The following is a 27751-nucleotide window of genomic DNA, read 5'->3' as shown; positions in this document are numbered from 1 at the left end:
GTAGTCACTGCCTACTACAGGACCACACCTGCCCTGCCCTGCCCTGGTGGCAGAGTGTGGCTGTCTGGCTTCTGCTCTCTCAGCATCCCCCTCATTGCTAAGGAGCCCAGTTCTGTAAGCATTCCCTTCTGTAACTGCACCATCAGAGCGCAGTCATCACGGTCTCTCAGTGCCCCTTTCCTTTCAGCTCATGCTTGTGAGTGACATGTCTTCTTGGTCCTCCCAAGGGCCAGGGGGCAGCTGTTGGACTTTCTGTGGTTTCCTTCCAGCACCCTCACTGCTGAGTCTTTTGAAGCCTTTCCCCACAGTTCTCCACAGCAGTTCTGCACGCTTGTCTGTTTACTACTAGCCACGCTGTGCTGAGCCACACTAGCAGAGTGTTAAGAGTCATGTCTGGTCCCTGACTAGGTTAAATGCTGTGTCAGGAGAGACTCATCTAGCCAGTGGTCCGCCCTGCTGTCCCAGAGGCATGGGCCCACTCCTCGCTGGGCCACTATGTGCCAGACAGCTCCTGCTGCTCCTTTGGGTTTCAGTCACATCCCCCTTTGTGGGGCTGGCAGAACCCCAATGCACTATATTGACATTTGACCTCAGGTATGGGTCTTCTAGCAGGAGGAACTGCAGGGGAAAGACTCCAAGGAGAACAAACATTGTTGTGAAAGGTGCCTGTCCCACCTGAGGCCTGAGTGTTGTCACCAGCAAGTATATGTGTGTGAGTGTGTGTGTGAGGGGTGGGGACAGTTCTCTCTCTTCCAACAAATGGAGATGGGCTCTTCAGGCCAGGAATGTTCAGAAGAATTTGTGGATGAGGTTCATGAGTGCATCTACCCAGGTGTCCCCTTCCCATGCCAGGGCCAAGGCTCTGCTTTAGGAAACCATTTGTTCAAAGCCAGTAGATGGAAATTACAGGGAAGCTCATGTGGGATCAATATAAAAATGGACTTCGCAGCTCCCTTGCCCCTCCCTGGCCTGGTTCCACCAGCCTGTGAGTCCCACTTTATTTCTGTTCCTTTTCTCCTCAATAAACTTTTTCTTTCTCTAAACAAAACAAAACAAAACAAATATATATATATATATATATGTATATACACATACATATAAGTAAATGGACTTTTACTGTATCTCTTACAGTGAGGTTTAGAAGCACTTTCTACCATTTAGAGCTGAAGTGCTGAGCTGAGTGCCTTTAAGGATGGCAGAACATCAGTGGGGTGAGTGGGTGCCCGAGAATCCGTTTCCTCTTCCATCTTATTAGTGCCAGGACTGACTGATCTGATGTGACCACGAGTTAAATGTCCCCTTGGCCTCTCAGCTTCATCCCTTTGTAGCTGTGTCCTTGATGCACTATGATTGGTTGATTGACATAGCATCCCCTTCACAATGGGTGTGGGCTAGGCCTGACACTGCTGTAGGAGGCACTGGGTGTGGGTTAGGACTGGCCAGAGGATCTCCCAGGAGAATGCAGCATATCACTTTGGTGACATGGAAAGAACTGTCCAGGAGACTCACTGTCTCACCTGGAATTATAATAAGGATTAGAGCAGTAATTTTCTTTTTTTGATCACTTATTTTGCTAATAAATATTTTCCAGTGATAATTCAAACAGGGAGGATTCACTTCTCTGTGAAGAAGGTAGAATCCTCCTGGGGAGTTGTGAGCCTGAGGTTGAGGCATGGTGACTAGATTTTGGATGGCACTAAAAGAAAGGCAAGACAGTACTGATGACCCGGGGGCTGTGTCCTTAGGCTGTGTGAAAGCAGGGAGATCACTGTATAGTCCTGTAGACATAGTACCAAGAGTCTTTTGTTTCAGCAAAATACTGGACATATGACCTCTTCTTTCATAGTGAACATCTTTTATTATCTTTGAGTGAAAGCACAAAATAATCTGAGGATACAAAGCTAGAGAGTGATAACTAATATACAATATAATACTGATTATGATTGAAGAGTTTTTAGCGAGTGAAATTATTCAGTAAAGCTATATATTAAGATAAATTTTTTATGGTAAAATGCACATAAACTAAAATTTATCAATTTTAAATTTAACAATTTTTAAGTGTCTGTCAGTGGCATTACTTAACGTTCACATTGTTGTACAACCATCGCCGTCCTTCATCTCCAGAACTATTTCATGCTGCAAAATTGAAACCCGTCAGTAAACAACTCTCCATTCCTCTTCCTCCTGTCCTGGTAACCATCATTCTATTTTCTGTCTCTGTGAATTTGATTTCTCTAGATATCTCATATAAGTGGAGTCACACGTTATATACTGTGGGCTTATCTCGTTCACCTAGCATAATGTACTCAACTTTCATCCATGTAGCATGTGCCAGAATTTCCTTTTTAAGGCTGAATGCTGTGCCATTGTGTACCTATACCATATTTATTTATCTGTTCACCATCTATAGGCATTTGAGTTGTTTCCACTTTTTTATTATTGCGAATAATGCTGCTATAAATATTGGTGTACACGTCTGTTCAGGTTTCTGCTTTCAGTTCTTTTATCTTTTTATTGTGTGAAAATACATACAACATAAAATTTACCATCTTATCCAGTTCTAAGTGTACATACAGTGCAGTTGTATTAAAATACATTAACATTATTGTATAGCCATTTCCACCATCCATCCCCAGCTCCTGGCAACCACCATTCTCCTTTCTGTTTCTATGATTGTTACTACTCGAAATACCTCATCTAAATGGAATGCTATTTCACTTAGCATAATATCCTCACGGTTCATCCATATTGGTAGCGTGTTGCAGAATTTCCTTTTTAGGCTGAATAATATGCTGTTGTATGAATATACTTATCCATTCATCACCTTATCCCACTTACCCATTCAGTGGGTACTTGGGTGGTTTCTAGTTTGGGGCTATTGTGAGCAATGCTGCTATAAGCATGGGTATATAGAGATTTTTTGAGACCTTGTTATCAATTCTCTGGGTATGTACCCAGAAGTGGTATTACTGGGTCACATGGTAATTCTATTTTTAATTTTTTTCAGAATCTCTTTATTGTTTTCCCATTGGCTATACTATTTTACATTTCCACTGCAGTGCAAAAGGGTTCCAGTTTTTCCACATCCTCCCTAGAATTTGTTTTCTGGGTTTTTTGTTTGTGGATTGTAGCCATTCTGGTGTGTGTGTGGTAGTATAATCGTTGAAGTTTTGATTTGTATTTTTCTAATAGTTAGTGATGTTGAGCATCTATTCATGTGTTTATTGGCCATTTGTTTAATCTTCTTTGAAGAAATGTCTAGTCAAGTACTTTGCCTGTTTTTAGTCAGGTTTTTGTTGTTGAGTTTTTAGTTCTTGTATGTTCCAGATAGAAATACCTTGTCAAATGTTTTGCAAATATTTTCTCCTATTCTGTGGATTGCCTTTTTACTCTGCAGATAGTACCTCTTAATGTACAAAATTTCAAAATTTTCAAACTGCTATTTGTCTAATTTTTCTTTTGTTGCTGTGTCTTTGGTATCATAGCCAAGAAATCATTGATAATTCCAATTTCATGAAGCTTTTGTCTTGTGTTTTCTTCTAAGAGTTTTATTACCTGCTTTCAGTTCTTTTACATCTATACCCAGAAGTCGAATTGCTGGATCATATGCTAATTCTCTTTTCCATATTGCCCCACCATTACATTCCTACCAACAGTACACAAGGGACCCAGGTTTTCTGTATCCCTTGTCAAGATATTTTCTCTTATGATAGTAGCCATCCAAATGGGTGTGGGTGAAGTGGTATCTCATTGTGGGTTTGATTTGCATTTCCCTAATTACCAGTGAAATCGGTGCTTATTAAAAATCTTTTCATGTGCTTATTGACCGTCTGTATATCTTCTTTGAAGAAATGTCTAAATATTTCCTGAGAAATGTCTATGTAAATCTGTTTTTAATCAGATTTTTGTTGTTCTGTATGGTTATGGATTTGAATTCCTTATCAGATACATGGTTGCAAATGTATTTGCACTTGGTTCTTTCATTCTGTGAGTTGTCATTGCACTCTATTGATTGTACCCTTTCATCTACAAAAGGTTTTCGTTTTGATGAAGTCCAGTTTATCTGTTTTTTATATTTAGTACTTTTGGTATCGTAGCCAAGATCATTGCCAGATCCAACATCTTCTAAAATCTTGCAATTTTAGGTCTTGTATTTAGGTGTTTGATCTTGAGTTAGCTTTTGTATATGCTGTAAGGTTACAGCTTCATTCTCTTTTGCATGTGGCTATTGAGTTTTCCTAGCACCATTTGTTGAAAAGTCTGCTCTCCCCGCTGGGTAGTATTGGCACCTTTATCAAAAAATCAGCTAACCATAGAGGGTAGGATTTATTTCTGGGCTTCTTATTCTAGTCCATTAGTTTATATGTCTGTGTTTATACCAGTACCACACTCTGTTGGTTATTGTAATTTTGTAGTAACTTCCTGTAGTAACAGGAAGAATTGATGGCATTTAATAGTGATAAATGTAAGCAAGTATCTGCATTTGATTTACATGAACAAATAAGTGTGGAAAAGCCTCAGGGAACAGATCTGTGGAAACATTTTGGAATGTTAATAGGTAGCTAGTTAAGAATGAGCAAATAGGGGCCTACCTGGTGGCGCAGGAGTTAAAGACAGTGCCATCAAGCTATCGCCAGCCACTGCAGCACAAGTTTGATTCCCTGGCCTACCTGGAAGTTGACCCACATGGCTCAGCAGACCTCTCCTGTCTCGCCCACTGTTCTCCTCAGCAGTTTATTTCAGTAGATCTGCCTGTTTTGCTTTCCGCTCTGTCTCTGGTGAATCCTCTCACCGCCCCCCCCAAACACTTCTGGCCTGTACCCCAGCTCTTGTATGCATAAATAAATAAAAAAAATCTTTTTTTAAAAAAGAATGAACAAGTAGTTAAATGTGCTGCTTATATATTCTTTTTGTTTGTTCATAGGTTTATTTTATTTTTTTAAGATTTATTTATTTATGCTTACAAGAACTGGGGTACAGGCCAGAGGTGCAGGGAGGTAAGAGGATTCATCAGAGAGCTTGGGGAGCAGAAAAGGCACATCTACTGAAATACACTGCTGAGGGGAGCAACGGACAAGACAGGAGAGGTCCACTGTGCCTTGTGTGTTGCTCCCTGGCTGGGGATCGAACTCATGCTGCAGTGGCTGGCAGTAGCTTGATAGCGCTTTCTTTAACCCCTGCACCACTGGGGAGGCCCTTATATTTTCTTAAACTGTTTATATAACTTAATGGTATTTAAACTCCTGATTATCAGAGGGGTGTCCCAGTCCTGTAGAGAGTGGAGAAATCAATATACAGTTTTGTTTTATTCCCTCTCCTTATCAGAAGATGAAATCTAAAACTACTCCCCCCCACAATTGAATATTTTATTAACATGGTAATTGTCTTTGAGACATGTGCACAGACTCTTGTGCCCTCAGAATGAACTGCCTGGAGGAGACCAAGTATGCCCAAGGGGGAAATGAAAAAAAATTCTGTGGGCACTTATTATAGGCAATTTTATTCACACCACTTACAGTGCTAGTGTCAAGTCTGTCCAAGGAAGCAGAATTTGAGGGGTGGGGAGTGGGGAGGGAAAAATTTTGGAAAAAAATTCAGCAGTGGCATAGCATTTTGTAATATGAGAAAGCTGACATAATATGTACTTTTGCTGTGAGTTTTCTCTGTAAAATATGGGGAGGTATGTGTCAGTGGGCAGAGAGTAAGAGAGGGTGGTGTGAAATAGACTTGCAGTCAGTTGTCAGTGTAAACAAATGTAAAGACGCAGCATTAAATCATAACTGCATAAAAGTAGCTAGTGCATCCTGCACTGTTGTATTAATTCCACAGCCACCTGCTTTTGCGTGGATGGTGTGTTGGAGAGCATCTGCTTAAAATGTCTCAAGATGCTAATCCTCTCTGTGTGAGTAGCTCATCTCCCCAGTTTAAAAAAAAAGAATCACATGGATGAGTGACCCTACTCCTCACATTGTTCAAAGTCAACTGTAGTTCCAGTTCCTCCATGTTCCACATAACTACCGTTACTTATTTCACTTGTCCCATGAACTGTTTATCGAATACATTTTGCTATTTTTATTTTGAACAAACTGTTACCTGTTAGATTACTTAAAATAAGAAAAAAAATGGTACTTTCACCTGCTGACATTTTCCCCTTTTTTTTGAAGATCAGTTTCTGACCAGTCATTTTTCTTATCTCAATAAATTCTTTTTTTTAAGATTTATTTTTATTTATATATGCATACAAGAACTGGGGTGTAGGCCAGTGGTGTGGGATGTGAAAGGATTCCCCAGAAACAGTGAGAAGCAGAACAGGTGGCTCTATCGAAATACACTGCTGAGGGGAGCAGCAGGGGAAACAGGAGAGGTGTGCTGTGCCATGTGGATTAGCTCCCTCCCTGGGGATCAAACTCATGCCTCAGAGGCTGGCAATAGTGTGATAGTGCTGAGACTTTAACCCCTGCACCACCAGGGAGGCCCTCTTTTAACATTTTTTGCTAGATAACCATGAAATCACTCAATTTTTGTGAATTCTCTCGCCCTCCCGCGCTTCTGGCCTGTACCCCAGTGCTTGTATAAATAAATAAATCTTTAAAAAAAAATTACTTCACTTCTTTTCCCACTTGCAGGATTTCTGAGTAGTTCAGTGTCATTCTTATCCTCTCTCTTCTGTAGGTAAAGGTAATTTTTTCTGTGGGGTATTTCAAGATTTTTTTTTTTGTCTTTGATTTTTCATGCCAAGATGTAGTTTGTTTCCTTTTTATTATATTGCTTGGTGTTTTCCGAGATTCCTGCTCTGTGATATGTTGTCTGACATTAATTTGGGGAAATTCTTAGTCACTGTTGCTTTGTTTCTTTCACTCCTCCCGCTGGTGGTCTCACTACATGTTACACCTTTTGAAAATGCCCTGCAGTTTTGTGGTTTTCTGTTCCTTTTTCTTCCATTCTTTTTTCACTTTGCTTTTCGGTTTTAGAAGTTTCTATTGACATGTCCCCAAGCTCACTCTTTCCTTAGCTCTGTGCATTCTACTGAACAGCTCTCCAAAGGCATTTTTCATTTATGTTATAGTGCTTTTGATTTGTAGTATTTCCCATTGATTGTTTTTTTAGAATTTCTGTCCTCTGCTTATGTTACCTATTTGTTTTCACATGATTGTAAAAACAACTCCTGCAGAACTACCTCTCATGGGCCCCCTGCCCCTGTCCCTCTTCACTTTGGGGGGCAGCAGTCTGCCCTGTGACCTTGTTCTCTGATGGATCTAAGAAGTCGTTGGTTTTCAGTTTCTTTAGCCCTTTTCTTGTGAGGATGCAATTGAGGACTTGCAAGTTCTTCACAAATGGAACTGGAGATGATCCCCCTCTTCAGTAGAGACTGTAGGGAAAATAATGTGGCTCAGGCTGTTTTTCTCCTCCCGCCGCCAGCCTCTATAGCCGTTACCAGCGGCCTTGTTTTCCTCTCTGGTTTCATTACCTACATGTGATGTTGTGTGATTGCAAAAGGCCTGACAAGTGTTGGGCATGTGCATGTGTAAATATAGACACCTGGGCTGAGAAGCAAGTTAGGGGAGAGAGGAGAGAGGCCGGAGAGAGAGCATGGAGGTCACCCGGCTGCCTACTGCCCAGCCCTCCTGCCTCCTTCCCTGCCCGCTGGTCTGCCTCTATCTGGTCTCCTGCTTCAGTATTAAAGGGTTGTCAGATCTATTGAGGGCTCCAAGATTCTTTTCTGTCTGCCCGAATCAACTATGAACCTGCATGCCCACCCCGCATCTGTTGCCCCAGAGACCTTGATTATTGAAGTTAGTGAAAAGACAAGTGTTGGGCACATGAGATCTAGGAAAGAAATCAGTTCGGAAATTATGAAAGAAAACCACATTAGAAACTGTGTTGGTAGATATAATCACACACACAGCCCACACAGCTGTGGCCACATTCACAGCCTCCCATGCTTCCTCCTTACTTGTTCTTTTAGAGCCCAGATTCCACCAAAACTAGCTACAAGGTTTCCTTTGCAGGACAGTTGATGGCAGCATCAGTGCAGTAGAGTAGGAAATGTGGGGTTGTTCTCCTTAACCACTAGAGATTCACCAAGAGTTTGGAGTGCACTTTCTAGAGGAGGCCAGAGTTGAGGCAAGCGCACCTGTCGTTGGGCAGGCACCAGGCTCAAGCTGTGCTCTCTGTGGGGCCATGACGGTGCTCACTGGTCTTCCCTTTCTCATGGCACTTTCTCTCTATGCTTTTTTTCAGTACTTAGGTCAGTTAACGTCCATACCAGGATACCTGAATCCCTCCAGTAGGACCGAAATCCTGCACTTCATAGACAATGCAAAGGTAACTCCATCCTCCTAACTCTGTCTTCCAACCCTTGGCCTGCACCACCTCCCAACTCTGTCCTCTGACCCTTATTCTCTGACACCAACTTGCTGACTCTGACCCTCTGGCCTTTGTGGCTGTGAGGGATGATCCAGTTCCATCATGTGATGGGTACACTTAGTTCTTGCCTATAGACTGTTTCTCAGTCTTAACATTAACATTCTTCTTGTGATTTTGGGCTGTTTTCAAAATTCACGTATTTAAGATATTCCAAAGCACATGCCTTAGGTCTGAATCTAAAGGTTTGAACACACTGCAGCTGTGCCCCTGCAGTAAGTGTGACTACAACGAAGGGACCAGCACTTGCCTCATCGGTCACCACTGGTCATATGGGTTCATCTGCTGGCACGTGGGAGCCCTAGCTGGGACCCTGCATTTCTGATGTTCTGTGATTCTTTGCAGAGAGCCCACCAGCTCCCCGGCCACTTAACCCAGGAGCACGACGCTGTGATCAGCTTGTCTGCCTACAATGTCAAACTGGCCTGGAGAGATGGGGAGGACACCATCCTCAGGGTCCCCATCCATGACATTGCTGCCGTGTCCTATGTGCGGGATGATGCCTCCCACCTGGTAGTACTGAAGACAGGTACAAACCTGGGAGTGGGGTCAAAGGGTCCTTGGGCAGAAACAGTCATGTATTTCTCCTGAGCTATGATTTCATGGATTGAAGGTCTGGAGGCAGTTTTTGCAGTTTTGGGTCAGTTATTGCTGCCTGTTATGCCCAAGAATGGGCTCTCCTGTTTCTGAGGTGAGCCTTGGCCAGGGGAGGGCTGTGACCCAGGTTGTGAGGAATAGGTGCTGAGCCTGACTGCTCTTGCTCAGAACATTGTGGGTCAATCCTTCAGCCGGGTGTGTTTCTTTCTGGGAAGGTGATACATCTTCTGGCACTCAGGTGTGGTGGAGCCCTGAAAGCAGAGCCCTAGGGCTGTGGGTAGGGTTAGGGTTTGGGCCTTGCCTTTGGCCACCCGGTCTTCCCAAAGCAGTGGCTGCATAGATAAGACCAGAATGCCAGAGTGCTCTCAGTCTAGATGTTCTGAGTTTGTACTATAGGAGAACTAGAAATAACCTTGAACCAGCTATAAGCTGCCTGCACCCAATCCACTGCCCTCACCCGGCAGTGACAATGCAGTGCCACCAACTAGGTACTCACAGATGAGCTGCCTGCCAGGTTCCACAGCCTCCCCTCTGGTGTTAAAGTCACTGAGAAATGAGGAGAGTTATGGTTTTACTCATGCTGTCTCCTTTGCAGTGACATGCTGGGGGGGGGGGTACTGCAATACCAACCTGTCCTGGGCACCCTCACGCACTGCAGGGGGCTGGTTGAGCTCCAAAGGGCCAGTGGCAGGGTGTGAGGTGGCCAGATGAGCTGCCTGGGCCACACACTGTACTGCAGGGAGTGTGGCTGGAAACTTGTGTTTCTGTCTCAGGTCCGTAGTTCATGGGGGATCCAGGGACTTAAGAACAAAGCCCCAGGAACATTCTCATCATGGACTCCTTGAGGTTGGGCATGCTGCAGACAATGTTAGCTGCCAGCCACACAGGTACCTCTGGGATGGTTTATGACGGTATCTGAGCTTTAGCCCCTCTGCTGGGTGGAGCTATGGACGAGGCCTCCCACTGCAGGCATACATACTCTCTCACACACACCCATGCACATGCCCCCCACATTCACAACACACACACATTCAGTCACACCCCTGCATCCGCCCACATATGTAACACATTCACTCATACACACTCATTCACAGATGCATTCTTATATTGCATATACCACCCACGCTCAATATTCATTCACATTCTCAGCACTAATGCCACACACACACACACACACACGTCATTATCAGACATACACATTCTCACACACAATACCACTTATGTACCCTCACATGTACACACACAACACAAAGTCACATGCTCACACAACACTGACTTGCACTCATATTCACTCACACTCACACATACCTCACACTCTTACACCACACACACATCTGTGCTCTGGTCAGAACACTTCTAGCCAGATCTCCTCTGTGTTCTGATATTCCCCCATTTCCCTTCTTCACATTCAGCGAGCATCTTCGATTTGCTGACAGGCAGTTTTAGGCTGAACAACATGAAACTTCCAGTATTTAACTATTTTAATCTACAAAAATGGCAATTTAATGACTCAGGCTAGTACAAAGAATTTGACAAGTTGTCTTAAGTCATCTCTACAGTAAATAGTTTTTTCCCATTGCACTTGAGTAACTGGGAGCAGATAGGTCAAGCAACTTGCAAAGGTGCCTAAGTTGGTACCTAAGTGGTGGTACGGATGGGTTTTAGGACCTGGCTTTGCAACAATCTCACATCACTGCTTCCCTGGCGCTGCCAACCCCTGCCATGGGATGGTCCTACAGAAGGATCAAGATCTGGGGCATCCTTAGGTTTGAAAAGGAATGGGGAGAGTGACTGCTTATTGGGTGCAGCAGGCATTTTAAGATGATGGGCGGGGGGAGGTGGTCCACTTGGTTATTGTGCTGCGGACATGTCTGAGCATTAATCATTAGAATGGATTTCTAAAGAAAATTGGGAATGGACTTTTAAAAAGCAGGAGAATGAGCTCCATGGGGGAACTTTCCAATCACAAATGAAACCAGGACGCAGGGCTTTGAAAACTTTTGATTTAAAGGAAGAGGATGAATCCATGTGTCCCAGGGGACTCTACTTCTCTTTAGTAGATTAACCTGGAGTGAAGCCCTGAGGCCAGTGAGCAAGGCTCACTTCCCTGGTGTCTCTCTGAGGCTCCTGTGTGTGTCAGGCATGCTGTGTGAGAGACTGTGGACTGGACTGTCTCAACACAGGCAGTGACAATAATAGCTAATGTTTAGTAGGTGCCTACATGCAGGCACATCTGTATGTCTTTTTGGGCCCAGGATGTGCTGGTATTTGGCATAACTTCGGGAGGGTGAGTTGGAATCAGATGTGGCTATGGGAGGGAAAAGTTCCATGTGACAGGGCTACCTTGGAGGGTGGGTGACCAGACGTCTGTCTATACCAGGATGGAACAGACCGTGGAGACATCTTGTTAAAAGATGTTTCTGTGGATGTAGGGAGCAGGTGGCGAATCGGAAGCAGTGACCTGTGTGACTGAGGCTAAAAGTGCCCATGGCTGGATGCTGCTGAGGGGCAGGAGTGGGCTCACTGGGAGCATTCACCATGCATGAGTTCCACTAAGCTGCACACCTGCTTCCTGGAGACTAGCCACAGGCAGGGATGACCCACAGAGCTAAATTAAGAAGGAACAAGTGTAGTCAATTTTAATGTATTTAGCTCTCTGTATTCAAAATACCATGTTAGCATGTAATGACTGTAAAAGTTACTAATAAGATAGCACATGTTGTTCTTTGTACTTTCTGAGACCCAAAGCTGGCATGGAGTGCACAGCTTAGTTTGGACTGTGTTTCCCATGCTTACTGCCAAGGCCACTATGGGGCGGTGCAGTCCCAGGATCAGACTTTGCTTGGAGGGGCTCAGCTTCCCTATAGGGCTCTGTTCCTTCAGAAGCTTCCGCAGGTTGGGGGCTCCCTCTCTGCTTCAGGCAGGCCTATAATTGTCACATGTACCACCAGACCTTGTTTGTTCAAGGAGGTAGTAGGTAGAGTGTTAAGAACAGGGACAGTCAGTCATACACCCTGAGGTCTGGGCCTTGTTTTTCCATGGCTCAGTTTCCCCATCTCCAATCAGGATTGTATTGCTAGCCCCTCACACATAAACTGGGAGCCTGTGAATATGTGTAAATCAAAAGCCACTGAATATCAATAATTTTGTGTCTCAACCTAAGATATTTGTGCTGTCTTTGGCAAGATTGCTAGGGGGTAATAGAGGATCAGTTTTCAGCAGGCAGTGACAGGGGAGCATGCAGTTGGGGGCTGCTCACTTGTTGTCTCTTGTTTAGAGAAGGTGGGGGAAAGGGTGTTTCAGAAGATAGGCATTTCTCACACCTGAGCCAGCTAAGAGTGGTCCATAAGCTGCTGTTAAGTTTCTACATCTACCCTAACCAGCTGTGGTGTTAACTTCTTAGCCCAGGACCCCGGCATCTCCCCCAGCCAAAGTCTGTGTGCAGAAAGTTCCAGAGGCCTCACCGCAGGCTCGCTGTCAGAGAGTGGAGTGGGGCCTGTGGAGGCATGCTGCCTGGTGATCCTGGCCACAGAAAGCAAGGTGAGAGATGGGGATCAGGATCCTTCTGGTGCCCACAACCTGCCAAATACCACCCCTCCTGACTGAGGCTCCACCCACACTGGGCCCAGCACCCCCCACAGCTGGCCCAGCCCTGCCCACAACTCACTAAAACCCACAGAGAGTAGAACCGCCCTAGCTGTGCTTACTCTTTCTTCTGTTGCTAAGTCTCTCCTGACCCTCCTCCATGCTAGAAGGAGTCCTTCTCTCCTCAGCTACCCAGGGGCTACCAATCTGAGGTGAGTCCCTGAATACTCCTGTTTATCCTGACATTGCCCTGTAGCCCTTGGGACAGAACTGCCCTAGAAGGACTCTGCTTTCACAGCACACATGTGAAGTTGTTTGCAGCAGTTGGGAGTGCTCTCCATGCAGCTGCCATAGGTGCTATCCCTCCTCCTTGACCCCTTCCCTAACCTGGGACAGGACTGTACGAGGACGTTGGTGGTGCCCCTTCCTAGGGTTGTGGGGAGAGAACAGCCTTACCTGAACCCTTACCCTTGGATCTGGAGAGCATCTTGGCAATGGGCTGGTCTTCTCATGGCCCCCTTTTGATGGTGGAAAGCAGAGGACATTTAGTCCTGGTGTTTGTTCAGCACCTGGTACATTGGGCACCCTGGAAGTTGCTTAGAAAGGCACAGCTTTGTCCCCCCCACCTTGGCAGGTTGCCGCGGAAGAGCTGTGCTCGCTGCTTGGGCAAGTCTTCCAGATTGTATACACGGAGTCCACCATCGACTTTCTGGACAGAGCCATATTTGATGGGGCCTCGACACCCACCCACCACCTATCCCTTCACAGTGGTATGTTGGGTAAAAGGGCGGGGAACAGGGGCCCAACTTCCCAGGCTTTGCAATGAGCCTGGCGGCACTGGTGTGCAGTGATGCTGCTGCCATTTGTTTCTAGACCTTCCTGTTTGTATTATGCCACAGATTTAGACAAGGCAGACACGCACTTCTCCCCTTACTGTGTGCTTTTGAGTACAAAGGCCTGGTGGCTTCCTGCATAACCTTGGGGGCTGTGAACATTTACCATATAACTATAGTCACTTCACCCCACTCAGAACGAATGGCCAGCATAATACTTTGGAGCATGTTGTGGGACTGGGGTGGGGGGGTGCACAAAGTGAGTGTGGGGAGCCTCCCTTCTACAGTGCCCAGACCCCAGCTGCTCTCTCTGTGAGGGCCCTTCCAGGATGAAGAAGTGGGGGTGGTATGCGGGAAGAAGTGAAAGCACCCCAAGGCTGGCCAGCACGTGGGAGCCACCCCTTCACAGCCTCCCACTCGGGCTCCTCGCGGCATTTCCAGAAATCTGTTAGTGCACACGAAACCAGTCATACCCAGCCCACTTTCACTAAACTATCTCAACACCACGTTGCCAGATACATAGTTTTTTGAGGATTCACGACTTGTCTCTGTCAGAGGGACAAAAAGATTCTAAGACAGCGCAGCCCTGGCTGCCAGTGTCGTCTTCCCTGGGCTAAGTCCCAGCCCCTCTGCCCCTCCCTAGTATTCACACGACAGGGAGGAGGGGAAGCTGAGGACACCCCTCTTCTGTGTTTACTAACTGACTCTGAGGAAGGGGCCTGTTGCAGGACCACTTCTCCCGCCTCTGCCGTCTTCTGCTGCTCCTGTGGGGAGTAGAGAGCTGGTGAGAGCCTAGGCTAGTGAGCTCTGTGTCCTCACGGCAGGGCGGCTAAGGCCGAGTCCAGCGACTTCTCGAGTGAGTAACAGGTGGCTTATCCGGCCAAATTTAAACATTCAAATGTAGAGTGATTCGTTCAGCCCATATGCAGTAAGTTCCCAGTGGGGTCTTTGTTTAAGTAAAAACTTTTACTGAAGAGTATACAAGTCTTAAGTTTACAGTTGAATGCATTTTCTCAAAGTAAACAATTCTGATCTGAACTTCTAAAGTGGACTTCCTTCCCGGCCAGCCTCTTCTGCTTAGATGCCCTTTGTGTTCCACGCGTGCATATGCATCACCCGTGCTCGCACACACGTGCACGTGCACATGCAATCATGCACACGTGCACGTATTTACATATAACTATTCACACATATTCGCTCACACACACACCATATGCGCATGCCTACACGCACATACATCACAGTACAGACAAGCAGTGCTAACATGCACATCCATCAGCATGCATATGTGGACCTCATTGTATATTCACATACACATAGATCACATTCACGCAAGCTTGCACAGTTGTATGTTTATACCAGCATTCACATGTGCGCCCACACACTCATGCATTTCTGCCTTAGGGCCTTTCTTACTGTGTATTCTCTTCTGCTGTAACAGATCATCAAAACTTAGCAGCTTAAGTTACACAAATTCAGTCTGTAAGAGTTGTTCACTGACTGATACCAACATACTGGCAGAGCTGTGTCCTTCTGGAGGCTCCAGGGCAGAAGCCATGTCCTCCCCTTTCCAACTTCTGGCTGCCCTTCCTCCATCTTCACGGCTGGCTGCGAAGTCTCTCTCTGACTCGCGACAGCTTCCTCTGGCCCTTTGCCCCCTTTCACTTTAAAGGACCTGGGATCACCCTATTTCAAAGTAAGCTGTGGAGTAGCCTTCACCCCCGTTGCCCTACATCTGATGTAGTCACAGGTTCTGGGGATTTGGGTGTAGACATCCTGCCCAACACACTTACTTCACTCCCACTGCCACCTCCCTCTCCCACGCGCCTACATTTTCTCACCTGTCTTCCTCTTAAAGCTCTCACCGCATACGATGTGGTTTAAATGTCCCTTGTGGTCTGTGCACATGTCCTTTATCCAGTGCTTCCCGAGTAGTTGCTTGTGCCAGACCCTTTGCTGGTCAGAGAATCTCGGGCATCTGGGCTTGACAGCTTCAGGGAGTGGCTTAGCCACATACCTGGAGCTGGGCTGGGACTGGGCTAGGGGTCCGCATCTCCTGTTTCCAAATGTGAATCTTGCACTCATCAGCTGTGTGACAAAGGGCGAGTTGCACAACTGTGTTAAGTCCATTCCACCTCTAAAATGGTACGGCGTGAAACCTGTCCAGGTCCTGGAAGACAAAGTGACAAAGTCCCTGTGACTTGTGGACTTGGAACCACTCCCCAATGGCAGCTTTATATCCCTGGCCTTTGGGATATGCTCTCCAACTTGGCCACAGACCTCCATGCCTCCTCCCTGTTTTATGCACTTTCCCCCAGATGACTCTTCCACCAAAGTGGACATGAAGGAGCCCTATGAGACGGAAGCCGGCACTTTGTGAGTACCCCTGTCAGCATCCTCCTCATTGGCCCCTCCAGAGTCAGGCCCACTGTACCCCCTCAGTGAGTGGCCCGCTGGTCACCACAGGGCTGACCACAACCTTCCCCCAGCCCCACCCTGTCTGGCTTTCACATGCCCTCCAGTGAATGGGCTCCCCAAAGGGATGTGGTTTATGTCACAAGCCTGTTGGGCTCCCAGTTACTTTCAGATTTCTTCTGTGGCATTGTGTCCACCTGTCACGCTCCCCTCTTCTCAGAGTCAGTCTTGTGCCCAGGCAAGCTGACCACCCTTTCCTGTAACCACCTTTATTCCCACTTCTGGGTGCACCACTGGGCTAAGTGGGGCCTTTTGGGTCTGGGCTGCAGGCATCAAGGCAGGGGCCCTGGGGAGCCACCACCCACACACTCATGTTCTTGCAGCTCCTTCTCTGAGTGTGTGCACACAGGCGGTGTCTCGCCCTTGTCCTTCTGCATGCAGACATCACCCCACGCCAAGACAGTTAGCGAGAGTGAGCTGAGCGCCACAGCCGCCGAGCTGCTGCAGGACTACATGCAGACGGTACACACACGCCTGCGGCCCGAGCCATTGGGCCGCTGGTGCCTTGCTTGTAGAAGCTCCTAAAGGTGGAGCAGGAGGGGGGAAGAAGAGGGAGGAGGGGAAAGGAGAAGCTTGCTTTACCTTGCGATGGGCTGGGAGTAAGTAGGGTGCCTCACGCCTCAGCTGTGGTCGCCAGACATCACCTTTCCCCACTGGGACAGTCTTTGGGGAGAGAGTTGGATGAAGCCCACTGTGGGGGTTGCTTTGGCTGTTGGGGCTGGACCACGGACCTGTGTCTGGGTCTCTGGTGACAAGTGGTAGCAGAGGGAGTGGTGGCAGAGGAGTCTGGTCACTTCTGGAAGGGCTGGAATGGGCCATCTCATTGCTTATCTCCTGTCCCCTGGCTTCACATGGTTGTGCCATTGAAAGTTCCATCTTCTAGGTCTACGGGTTTGTGTCCCCTATTTGGCATCAAGATACTGGAAGACGGCTGGCAGCCGTGTAGGGCATGCTTTCCTCTCGGGCAGATTAGGGCAGCCGGGAGCAACATGGGCCCTCCTGCCACCAAGATGGGGGAACTGTCCTCTGGTGTCAGGCAGGCCTGGTCAGGGCAGAGCAGTGCTGTCACCATGGTCATCACGCCCGCCCGCATGGCCTGCTCTCTCGCAGCTGCGCACCAAGCTCTCGTCGCAGGAGATCCAACAATTTGCCGCACTGCTGCATGAGTATCGCGATGGGGCCTCGGTGCATGAGTTTTGCATCAACCTGCGGCAGCTCTACGGGGATAGCCGAAAGTTCCTGCTGCTGGGTGAGTCCCCGAATGGACAGTGCAGCTGACGTACAGGGTGGGCCCTAGTAGGAATGGGGGGGCTCCAGACAGATACGGTCAAAGTGTGACCCAACTGTTTCTGGGCAGAGGGCTCATCACTGAGTGGGAAACCTTGGGGAACAGGAGGGGCCACATGCTGCCAGTGAGGGCCCGGGGAGGCTCTTCAAAGGTTTTGGTGAGAGAGGAGGAGTTTGCTGGGTGGAGGCTCAAAGACGCCATTTCTCGGCAGAAAGACCAGCCAGCCTCTGCTGGTTCAGCATGATGGGTCAGGGGGACTGGCTGGTGTGGTATTCTAGGCCTGGCACAGATGGCATCTAGTGAGGACGATGGCACAGCTTATTTTTTGTGCTGACATCAAGTGAACACTGCTGGTTGACAGTGACTGCTAGAGGCTCCTGGCTTCTGGGCCTCTGCCCCCAACATCCAAGGATGGTGCCTGCCCATGTCTACCACCCACTCAAAGACTTTCTGCTCATAGGCTATAAAGGACCAGAAGACAGACATGCTGTGCCCTCCTGAGTGCTTGCCAATCCCATGGGGTTCATCAACTAGCCAGGGCTTAGGCCCCAGGCCCCTGACCCCAGGCTCAGAATGTTCCTTTTCATCTTGTTCTCAGATAAGCGGGCACCTCTCTTTAGGAAGTGGCTTGTGCCCCCAGAGATGGAGGGGAGCTGGGCTGTGAGAATTTGTTGAGTCTCTCTTTTATCATCCTGGGCAAATCTCCCCCATATAGCCAGCTCTACATTTGGAAAAAGTCCGTCAGGGGGTTCACAATACATAACCCAGGGTGGGAACTCCACCTCCAGAGGGCAGGGACAGGAGACTTTGCAGTGGGCACTGTAAGCAGCAGCTCCTTCAGTGCGTGGGCTCTGCCTGCTGTGCTGGGTCCTGTGTAGGAGGGCAGGTTGGGGAGCCAGACACTACCTTGGGGGAGCTGTTGGCTTTGGCATCAGCTCTGTGTGAAACCACTCTGAACAACAGCTTTCCTGCCAGTGTTGTGGGTGTTCTGTGAGGACTGCTGGAGTGTGGTGAGGGTGTGGCTCTTGGCCACGCCCCCGTATAGAGGCAGCACCTGACAGAATTGGGTGAATGAAGGTCTAGGTGGCAGACCAGGGTCCTCTGGGTCTGCTGGTGCTTTGCTGGATATGCCAGGTCAAGTGTCCCATGTCTGCAGGTCTGCGGCCCTTCATCCCCGAGAAGGACAGCCAGCACTTCGAGAACTTCCTGGAGACCATTGGGGTGAAGGACGGCCGTGGCATCATCACTGACAGCTTTGGCAGGTACCGGCGGGCTATGAGCTCTACCTCCACTTCCACCTCCAATGGGAACAGGGCGGCGGGCAGCTCCGATGACCAGTCTGCGCCCTCAGAGGGGGACGAGTGGGACCGCATGATCTCGGACATCAGTAACGACATCGAGGCACTGGGCTGCAGCATGGACCAGGACTCGACCTGACTGTGCCGGGAGGCTCCCGGGACCTCTCAAAGGCATGCCCTTCCCGTTCCAGGGCTGAAACAGGGCGAGGGGCCCCAGACACAGGGGGCCCTCTACTGTGAAGGGGCGCCGCTGCTGTGGGACATGCCCCATTGTGGGGGCAGAAGGCTGTGCCTTGTCTGCCTGCACATGCCCCGCTCCCAGAGGGGGTCCTGGCTGCCGGACCCCAGACAGCGGTTGGTTTTGCACATGATGTACCTATTGAAACTCTCAGAGACCTTAAAAGAAGTTTACCGCAATGTGAATAATTTACTGTCTGGTTGCCAGTGTGTTTCTCGCTCAGCTTTGAGAGCCAGGACAGTGAGATGGGTCTGCCCAGCCCCTTCCCTAGCCAGCATGCCCAGAGCTGGGCTGGGAACTAGGACGGGCCTGGTGGCACAGGTGGTGATAGGCCACGGGAAGGACCTGATTGTGCTTCTGCTTTGTGGACACGGGGCCCTGAGGATGGGGACAGGAAGGCTACCCGGATGTGTGGGTGTCGCTGTGGGCTGTGCACTGGCCTCTTAAGGGTTGCTGCCTGTTCTCCAAGCCCAAACCCTACACTGCCCGGTCTCACCTGCCTCTCAGCTGCCATCTCCAGAGCAAACCCTGGAGGGTAGGGTATGCTACCTGAACCAGCCCCATAGGGGACCCAGTTTTCAGGTATACTTAGGGGAACACCAGACCTTCCCACCCAGTCCAGGCCTCTTGGCCTGGATCCTACTTGGTCTTGCGCCCTTTCCCTCTGTGCCCTTGGAACACAGGAAGGCAGTGGAGGTGACAGGTGCCTGGACCCCAGGGCAGGGCTGTCGTGTGATGGGCCTGGTGCCTGGACACTGAAGTGCAGGCATGGGAGGCCTAACTCCAGGATTCCCTCTTTACTCAGAAGGCAGCTTCTACCATGTGAGGCCCCTGACAGTGCACAAAGGAAGCTCTGGGGCTGAGGGAGGGGCAGAGCCCTGGGCTCACAGTACAGTGAACGGGGCACATGTAGGGTTCTGCACTGTCCCTTGGGCTCCTTTCTGATGAGATAGATCAGGATGGGACAAAGTATCAGACTTTACTCTGGATCAGACTCATACCTGGGTGTGGCCCTGGCCAGGAAAGCTAAAGGAGACACTTGATAGTTGCAGTTTCTAGGCTTCTCTGCCCATGTATGAACACAAGTGCACGTAGACAGACTGCCTGGAAGTATCTGCAAGGACTAAAGATAGTCACAGGTACTAGGGGCCAATCTTCCAGAGCCCACCCTGGGCCTCAGCAGGACACAAAGGATGACCATGTCAACAAAGGTGGGTCTGGCACTTTGTCAGTCAGGGTCATTCCCTCCCCTCAGGGGCTGCCACCTGCTCATGACCCCACCCTGTGTGTTCCCCACCCTCTTGTCCTGGGACATGGCCCCACATCACCAGTTCCTGGACTTGGAAAAGAGAGACTATGGGGAGTAATTCCCTCTAGATCTGGATGCAATAAGGGGGATTAACTGCATCGCCTCCTGAGCAAATGCTGTCTTCCTGTGGCTTCTTCAGCCCCACATGACTCCATGAGACCAAAAGCCCTTCTGCTTCTGGGGAGTTCTTTCTGAAAACTCTAGTTCCCCTACTCCTTGGGCCACAGCCAGATGACCAGGTCACCTGAAATCTCTGGATAAAGAGGGTACCAGGGAAATGGGTCTGGGGGGCGGACCCACCACCCTCCCCGGGTGCTGTGTGATTCCAGAAAGCATCTTCAAACTCATCTGTTTAGCTGGAACCTGCACTGGGGGAGCAGCTGCAGCAGGAGCAGAGAAGTGATGAGTGACACCCATTTATTGAGCAGCAGAGCTGGGGGGCAGGATGGAGGCAGGTACTGGTCAGTGGCTACATTGTCAGCTCCTGCAAGAAATGCAGAAGTGAGGGTCAGGCTGGAGGGGCCCAGTCGAGCAGCAGTGTGTCTAGGGGCCCACCAGCTCACCATGATGGCGTTGACTATATCACTCTGGTTGTCCCTCAGGGCCCGCACGGCCTTGGCTCTCGATACGCTAGCCTGTGCCATCACCAGCTCAATGTCACGTAGCTCCAGCCCGGCCTCATCCACCTGCAGGGAAACAAGTGGGGGAGTGTCTGGAGCCGTGTAACTTCTCTCTGCCCTCCCCCAACCCCCCAACTGCAGGTCCCTCCTCCCTAACCTGCATGTCAGGGCGCCAGACCCTGGGCCTCACCTTGTCCTCTTCCTCCTCCTCGCATTTGGGCCCCACCTGAGGCTCAGGGGCAGACTCTGGGACCAGAGTGGTGGGCTCCACAGGCACCTTGAACTTCTCAGCAGCAGCTCTGTGCACTTGCTGGGACAGGTCCTCTATCTGCAATCCGGGTACAGCTGTGAGCTGAGCTTATGTCCCCAGCACCTGCCCCGCCCGTCATTCCTCCCCCAGTCCCCCACCCAGCTGGGACCTTGGCCTCTCCGAAGACCACATAGGTGTCTGAAGCTGGGCTCTTGAAGACATCAGGCTTGGTGATGACGAAAAGGATGTTCTTCGACTTTTGGATGGTGATCCTGGTGACCCCCTGGATCTGTCGCAAGCCCAATTTGGACATCGCCTGAGGGCATAATGGGTTCAGACCTGGCCTTTGGCTCCAGGATCCCAATCCGGATAAGGAAAGGAGCAGGCCCAGGGGCCAGACCTTAGCCTCTGGGCCGGAGGGAGGCAAGCAGCACAATGCTAGGGGATAAGGGCTCTACCACCAACTCCTGAGGACCCTCTGCAGCCCCTGGTATGTATAATAGGGCACTGAGCTCACTCTGACGGGACCATCGCAACTGATACTTGGCCCCAGGAATTTAATACAAAGGTGTTCTGGTTACTGCGTTTGCCCATGGCCACCACTGATGGGATTTGTTTACTGTGGGGTGTGGAATGTGTGGGTTGTCTAGAAACCTCCCCTCTCCCAATCCCTCCCCCAGGTCTCCCTGCTCCCACCTTCCGGGCCTTCTTCTCACTGCGACTCTGCTTGGCTTTGGTGGATGTCTCCTCACTGCTGCCGCCTGCCAGGGCCTGAGGAGGCGGGGCGGGGGGGGAGGTGCGGTCAGCACCATGGGTGGGTTGTGTAGCCCTCCCCAAGGTGCTTACTCCCCCCTAAACTGGGCACCTGGGCTGGGCGCTGTGCCGTCTGAGATCCTGAGAGGTCGTGTTCCTCCAGCTCAAGCGATGATTCCCCGTGGCTGTCCGAGTACTGGCCTGAGCCTGCGGCCTGTGGCGAATCTGGGGACAGGGTGTGAGGATCGTGTCTGCCTTCCAGCTCTGCACCATGATGGGGGTCAGTGCCTGCCTAGCCCTCCACCCCACCACCACTGAAATCTCAGTTCAGAAGCGCGCTCCAGCAGGGTCCCCCACACCTCTCACCTTCATCCAGGCTGTCCTGGTCATCCTGCTGCTCTGAGGCTGGGAGTCCTCCAGGGCCGAGTGGGCTCTGGGGCCCAGAGCCAGGAGGCACTTGGCAGGGGGATGAGATTTGAGAGGCTGAGTCTTTGGCATGGGTGCCCCCTGTAGGGGCCATCTTGAGGCTGAGGTGGGAGTGGGGTGAGAGGCTGACTTGCTTCTCAGCCCTGGGTGAGTTTGTGGTTCCCGAGAAAGTAGCCACGGCCCACTGGGCTCCTCCCTGGGGTTTTAGGAGATCTGGAGAGCTTGGAGGCTCCTCACCCTCTACTGAGTCTTCCTTGGGACCCTGGTAAAGGCAGGGGGCAGGGGACTCACTGGGAGTAGCCAGAGCTGCCCCTGTGAGGACAGCAGGAACAGAGGATTCAGGACCCAGGAGCTTGTCCTTGGGCTCACTGGGTGTGCCCTGGGTGGGACTTTCTGGGGTCTTCACTGGGGAATGCCCAAAGGTTCCAAGTGCCTCCTGGACCTGCTCTCCACTGCCTGGGCCCAGAACAGGCTCTGGTTGCTGGGAGGGCAGTGGAGGCATGGGGGTCATATCTTTGGGGCAGCCACTCCTCAGCCTGGGCACAGCCCTTGATGGAGATTTTGAGGAGGATCCCAGACAGATACTTGAGGTCACATCTGTGGGAAACCCTTGGGTTGCCGTATTTTCCACCATTGCACTTGGGGGCCGTGCCTGGCAGACCTCAGCAGGACAGGTACCTGGGCTGCTGCTCCTGGGAACCTTCCTAGAACCTTGGGCCACTGGCTCAAGGACTTCCCTTTCCTGGTTCTCAGCCACCAGGGCCTCCTTCAGGGGCTGGGCTTTAGCAGCTGTGGGCATGTGGGCATTTGGATGGGTTCCCTGCTTGGGCACTGACAGATCCTCAGCTACATCCTGCCTTCCAGGGGCAGGCTCAGAGGAGTCCAGGATCTCCATAGCAGACTTTGAGGGATCCCCATTTTCCCATGAGATCTTGGGTATCCCAGAGTCTGCAGCTGGCTCTGGGCCATCCTTTTGGGCCTGGTCCATGGCTGGAGGCTTCTGGCCTCCAGTGCAGCCTGCATCCCTGTCCTCAGGTGCTGACCTCTGTCTCCAAGCCCCACCTCCTTCCAACTGGGCCTTGGTGGCCAGAGTCTCTTTCCCTGGTGAGCAGCCCGTGTCTCTCTGCAGAGCTTGACCTAGGGGGAGGCCTGTATCCTGCTGGGGGGTGGGTGTAGCTCCAGAGACAAGATCCTGGGCTATGGTGAGGCCCTTTTCTTTTGGCTGGGGATCAGAGCTGACCATAGTATCAGACCCTTCAACTTCTTCTTTCAAGTTCTGCAGAGAGTCTGGACTCCGTGTGAGGTCCATCTCTTCCTGTACAGTCTGAGGCTCCTGGCCCACGGCAGCACTGTGTCCCACTGGCAGGAGCTGAGGCATGGCTGTGGCAACAGGCACTGGTCCTAGGGTGGAGCTCGCCTCGTCCCCACAGGCCTGAGGGGTCACCCTGCAGAGAACTGGGCCTGCCTTTATGGTGTGAGCAGCAGCAGATGCCAGGCCTGAAGTGGGGCCCACCCCAGTTAGTACAGCAGTGGGTTCCTGGCTTTTGGAGGTACAGCCAGTCTCTCCCTCAGAGACCTCAGGAGCAGACTCCAGGTCCCAGGCTGAGACCACATCATGGTCGTCCTGGAGCAGGGTGGTGGGCTGGGCGTGGGGCTCTCCGCTGTATAGTCTCTCATCATCTGCCCCGGCATAGGAGGCTGAGTCAGGATCAGAGGAGGCTGCAGATGCATCATCCCGGAAGGCGAAGGCCTCGTCCATGCCTTCGGTAATGGAGAGGTCTGACAGTGACTGCAGCGAGGAGGCAAAAGTGCTGTCGTCCTCACCCTCCTCAGCCAAGTCCCCTTTGGGGACAGAGGCTGAGCTCTCCTTCTCATCCTCCTCGTCCTCCTGTGGGGGTAGTGGTGTCACCTCTACAGTATCCACCTGGAAGATGAGGCTGCCCCGGAAGGGCAGGAGGGCAGCAGGGATCATTGGGTCATTGGCCAGGAAGTCCAGATCAAAGAAGTGGCCCTCCTGGCTCCAGGAGGAGTTGCTGTCTGCTGAGAGGCTGGACTCTGGGGATGGGGGATCCAGGGACCCAGCAGGCGACAGCTCCTGCTCATCTGCCACAGACCCTGGTGGGGAGAAGCCCCAGCCAGATGGGATGTCCAGCCCGTCAGTCGGGGTCAGCAGGCCCAGGGAGCAGGATGGGGATGGAGATGAGGCCCAACTGTCCCCATCTGCTGTGACATAGGAGCTGGCGGGCGAGGTGGGTGGTGAGTCCCTGGGCTCAACCTGTGTGTCCCAGGCATACGTGCAGGACCAGTGACTGGGCAGCAGGGCAGAGGCGATCTCGGTGGGGGTTGAGGGAGGAGTGAAGTAGGAATCAGGGTCTGAGGCAGGGAAAGGCACAGGAGGGTCACCCTGAGAACACAACTCGGGGGGTGGGTTCAGGCTAGCAGGCCCACCCTCCAGGTCCCTGAGCTCTGGCAGGGCTGTCTTGGGTGGTGTGGGTGCCTGGCATGTCTCCTCGCCCATCACAATACGGGGCTCCAGAGTGGTTGGGAGAGGACCCTCTGTGGGCTGAATCTTGGGGGATCCTGGGCTGGGGCCACCCTCTGCAGTGACCACCCAGGCCAAGGGGGTGCTGCCTGGCCCTGCATCCCAGCTGGCACCTTCAGGTGGGGGCCGGGCACCTGGCTTGCTGGGCAGGAACGTGAGGGCGAGGGTGTTGGGCCCAGGGCTCAAAGCACAGTGTTCCAGTGGATTCCCTCTTGGAGTGGTGGCTGCAGATACATCGCAGGACAAATCTGTAAAGAGAGAAGGCAGTGAGGAAGGCAGGCATCTGCCCTGAGAAGTGGGTGCTCGGACAGGAGCAGCCCCCACTCTTTTCCACCCACCCCGGCCCAAAAGGAGCTGTGCACAGGGCTGGAGAATCCCTCGGAGTGGTGTTGCTGAGGCCTGAGAGGGTTGGTTGGGGAGGGTAGGAGAGGGAAAGACTTGCTGGGTCTGGGAGAATTTCTGAGTTTGGACAACTCTGAGCAGTGGGGCACGTTATGTGTGTGCCTCTTCCCTGAGATACCTGGGAAGGAGGAAGCTCACATCTGTGTGCTTTCACATGACCCTTGGTGGTTCAGCTAGGTTTGGCAGCACAGGGTGTCTCTCCTGCCCTCCCAGATGAGAGGTTTCTCCAGCAGGGGCCTGTACTCTGCTCAGCACTGCCTTTTGCGAAGGACTCACCTCTCTGGCTTGTCTTTCTCCTTACTACCCTGGTCTCTGCCCCCAGAGCTGGTCCAGGATTCCTTGGTGCCGGGAGGAGGGGATCTGGGGGTCACAGTGAGCATGTCCAGAGGCTGGATGCCCCATCGACGTTGAGCTGGAGCACCAGGCCAGGAGGCTGGCAATGATAATAGCCATTCTGTGGAGCTCAGAGGGGACCTCCCGGTCCCCCCTGTAGGACAGTAATGGGGGCATCTGGCCCAGTCTCCACAGGGATAATTGCTCCACATGGCTGGTAGGGCTCACCTCTTCTGCCAGGAACATGTTAGTGTCTCTGGTCATGCACTGGGCTGTTCAGGCCCCAGCCTTGTCCTCAGGGCAGCAGAATCTGAGGTTCCTGCTCTATCACATTCACCAGAGATCACTCAAAAGTATATCTCCTGTGCCTCAGCCTTCTGAATTGTTTCTGCCATGATGAGCAAAGAAGCGGGTAGAGGAGTGAACCCTCACCAGGCTCTTGAGTTCTGCTGCTGTAATGTTGGGGTGGTCTGTGGATCCTTAGAAAGGGGTCCTTTAGGGCCATTGGGGGGTGACAAGACATCGAACACCTGGAGTGGGTGAGGGTGGGTGTTGGAGACTGGGCTCCTGGCACTGAGCCCCAGTGTGTCTCCTGCCCACCCACGTCTGACTTTAGGACTCCTGGGGCAGAAGAATGGAGTGGAGCTGGGCCAAAGGCCAAGTGGAAGGGAAACCAAAAGTCAGAGGTTTCTATGACTGATTCAAGATCATTTAGCAGTCTGAGCAGAGCCAGCATGAGACCATGGTCTGGGGAGTCCAATCCCCTACCCTTTTAATGGGCTGTAGAGGAAGGCCAGGCCCTGCATGCACCACTGATCCATCCCCACTTGACTTCGCAGCACAGCAAGGTGCCCTTGCCCTTCCTGGAGCTATACATGGCTGAGCTTCCACTGGGGCCACCCTGCCTGGTCTTCCCAAGCACAGAGTAGACCCCCTTAGTCTCCATCAGCATTCTTTCCAAGGATGTGGGTCTGACACTGGGGAACACAGCTCCCCAAGCCCTGCTCCCTGGGGCGACCACCTTCCAGACCTGCAGCTCACCCCTCTAGTTTTCCCAGGCGCCAGCTCCGGTGCTGAGCCTCCCTCCTCACCCCTAATCAGTCGTGGGTCCAAAGGCAGCTCTCAGGCATCTGCCAGGCAGGTGTTTCCAGTGGCCAGGGTGCAGCTGAGAGTGGGCCTCCCTCCCTCCAGTCTGGAAGAGCCTAAACCGGCAGCTCTGCAGACAATGGGGCACAGCAGATTGTGGGCAGGGCAGAACGGGGGCCAGAGCCCACAAATCGCAGGGAGCCCAGAGAGGCTGGTAGCCGCTTGCCTTGCTTCTGGCTCCTGGAGGACATCTCTACCCCACCCCATCCTTCCCCAGAGTACTGAGTGGGGGCCAGGCAGGGGTTGGGGGGGCGGTGTCAGGATTCGGGTACAAGGAAGGGAGGGTGCTGAAAGGAACTGAGAGAGGACAGTGGTGGGTGAAGGGGGAGAGAACACGGACGAGGGGACAAGGACAGGAAGGAGACAGACCGCGAGGAGAGAAACAGAAGGGACACAGACCGCAGGGGAGAGGGCGATGGAGACACGCAGACTGGAGAGCACCACGGCCTCACCTGTGCGGGGCCCCGGCCCGCCCGCCTCGGGCAACAGCAGCTCGGCGTGGGCAGCCTCCCCGGGCATGGCCTGGCCGTGCGCCCGTCTCTGTCCCCGGCCGGTCCGTGCGTCCGTCCTGCGGAACCTGCGCGGCCACCGCCCCTCGGCCAGGGGGTGGGGTCAGAGATGATGTCAGCGCCGCCCCGCCCGCTCGGTACCCGGAGTGAGCGTGCGCGGGTGCTCCAAGCACTGCAGAGCGTGAGGGGGGTCGGGGCCTTCCTCCCCGCAAGCCCCTACCTGACCGCGCCGACCCCTTCCGCAGCATGCCCCTCCTAACGAGAGGGATTCGCTGTCAGTCAGAGGCTAGGGTCATCGACAGAACGAAGGGTTGGGGGCCAGGTGGGTGGTTGGAGGTTCTGGGTGACCGGAGGACTTCGGGGTGGTAATGAATCAGTCCGGCCCCTCCTCTCCTCCAACCCCCTCCTCTGGGCCCCCAGCTGCCCAGGCTGGAAGACCCACCCAGCCCAGTGCCTCCATCCAAGAGTGAGCTGGAGCCGCAATTCTGCAGTGATTGGCTGGTCCAATCAGTCGGTCTCTGTGGCAACCACCTCTTGTCTCTCCATGGCAACCGGAGATGGCAAGGCAAGAGTGCAGCGGGAAGGCAGATCCAGTCTCTCTCCCAGGTGGACCCGTCCCTGGAGCCCCGCTGCAGCGTGGTGCTCTGTCCCCACCCCTCAGCTGTGGAAGGGATAGGAGAAACGAGCTTCCTTCTTGGCAGTCACCCCTGCCACACCCCTAAG

General features: G+C 51.7%; 2 protein-coding genes across 4 annotated transcripts in view; one reads left to right on the top strand and one right to left on the bottom strand.

Annotated features, from left to right (window-relative positions):
- The window catches only part of CCM2 (CCM2 scaffold protein), a gene marked incomplete at its 5' end in the record, with an annotated part of 58446 nt that extends 39551 nt beyond the window's left edge, over window positions 1–18895 (top strand). For 2 of the 3 annotated variants that reach the window (XM_084246712.1, XM_084246711.1), the window contains 8 exons: window positions 8242–8325; window positions 8770–8953; window positions 12425–12561; window positions 13241–13376; window positions 15758–15815; window positions 16238–16376; window positions 17025–17163; window positions 18359–18895. In XM_084246712.1, the coding sequence (XP_084102838.1) occupies window positions 8242–8325; window positions 8770–8953; window positions 12425–12561; window positions 13241–13376; window positions 15758–15815; window positions 16238–16376; window positions 17025–17163; window positions 18359–18639 (1158 nt within the window). In that variant the 3' untranslated portion in view covers window positions 18640–18895. The remainder of the gene's footprint in view (window positions 1–8241; window positions 8326–8769; window positions 8954–12424; window positions 12562–13240; window positions 13377–15757; window positions 15816–16237; window positions 16377–17024; window positions 17164–18358) is intronic. The other variant, XM_084246713.1, reaches the window with a different exon arrangement.
- Window positions 18896–20332: 1437 nt separating this feature from the next.
- Window positions 20333–27038, bottom strand: NACAD (NAC alpha domain containing; the record flags this gene model as incomplete). Its single annotated transcript, XM_084247738.1, has 7 exons — window positions 20333–20733; window positions 20858–20995; window positions 21087–21233; window positions 21614–21688; window positions 21783–21895; window positions 22037–24886; window positions 26972–27038. 7 exons carry the CDS (start codon window positions 27036–27038, stop codon window positions 20392–20394), a joined length of 3732 nt encoding a protein of 1243 aa, XP_084103864.1. The 3' UTR covers window positions 20333–20391.
- Between the last annotated feature and the right edge of the window lie 713 nt (window positions 27039–27751).

The sequence above is a fragment of the Talpa europaea genome (assembly GCF_964194135.1).
Source record: "Talpa europaea genome assembly, chromosome: 11".
NCBI classification, from domain to species: domain Eukaryota; kingdom Metazoa; phylum Chordata; class Mammalia; order Eulipotyphla; family Talpidae; genus Talpa; species Talpa europaea.
This window is presented reverse-complemented; position numbering and strand designations above follow the sequence as displayed.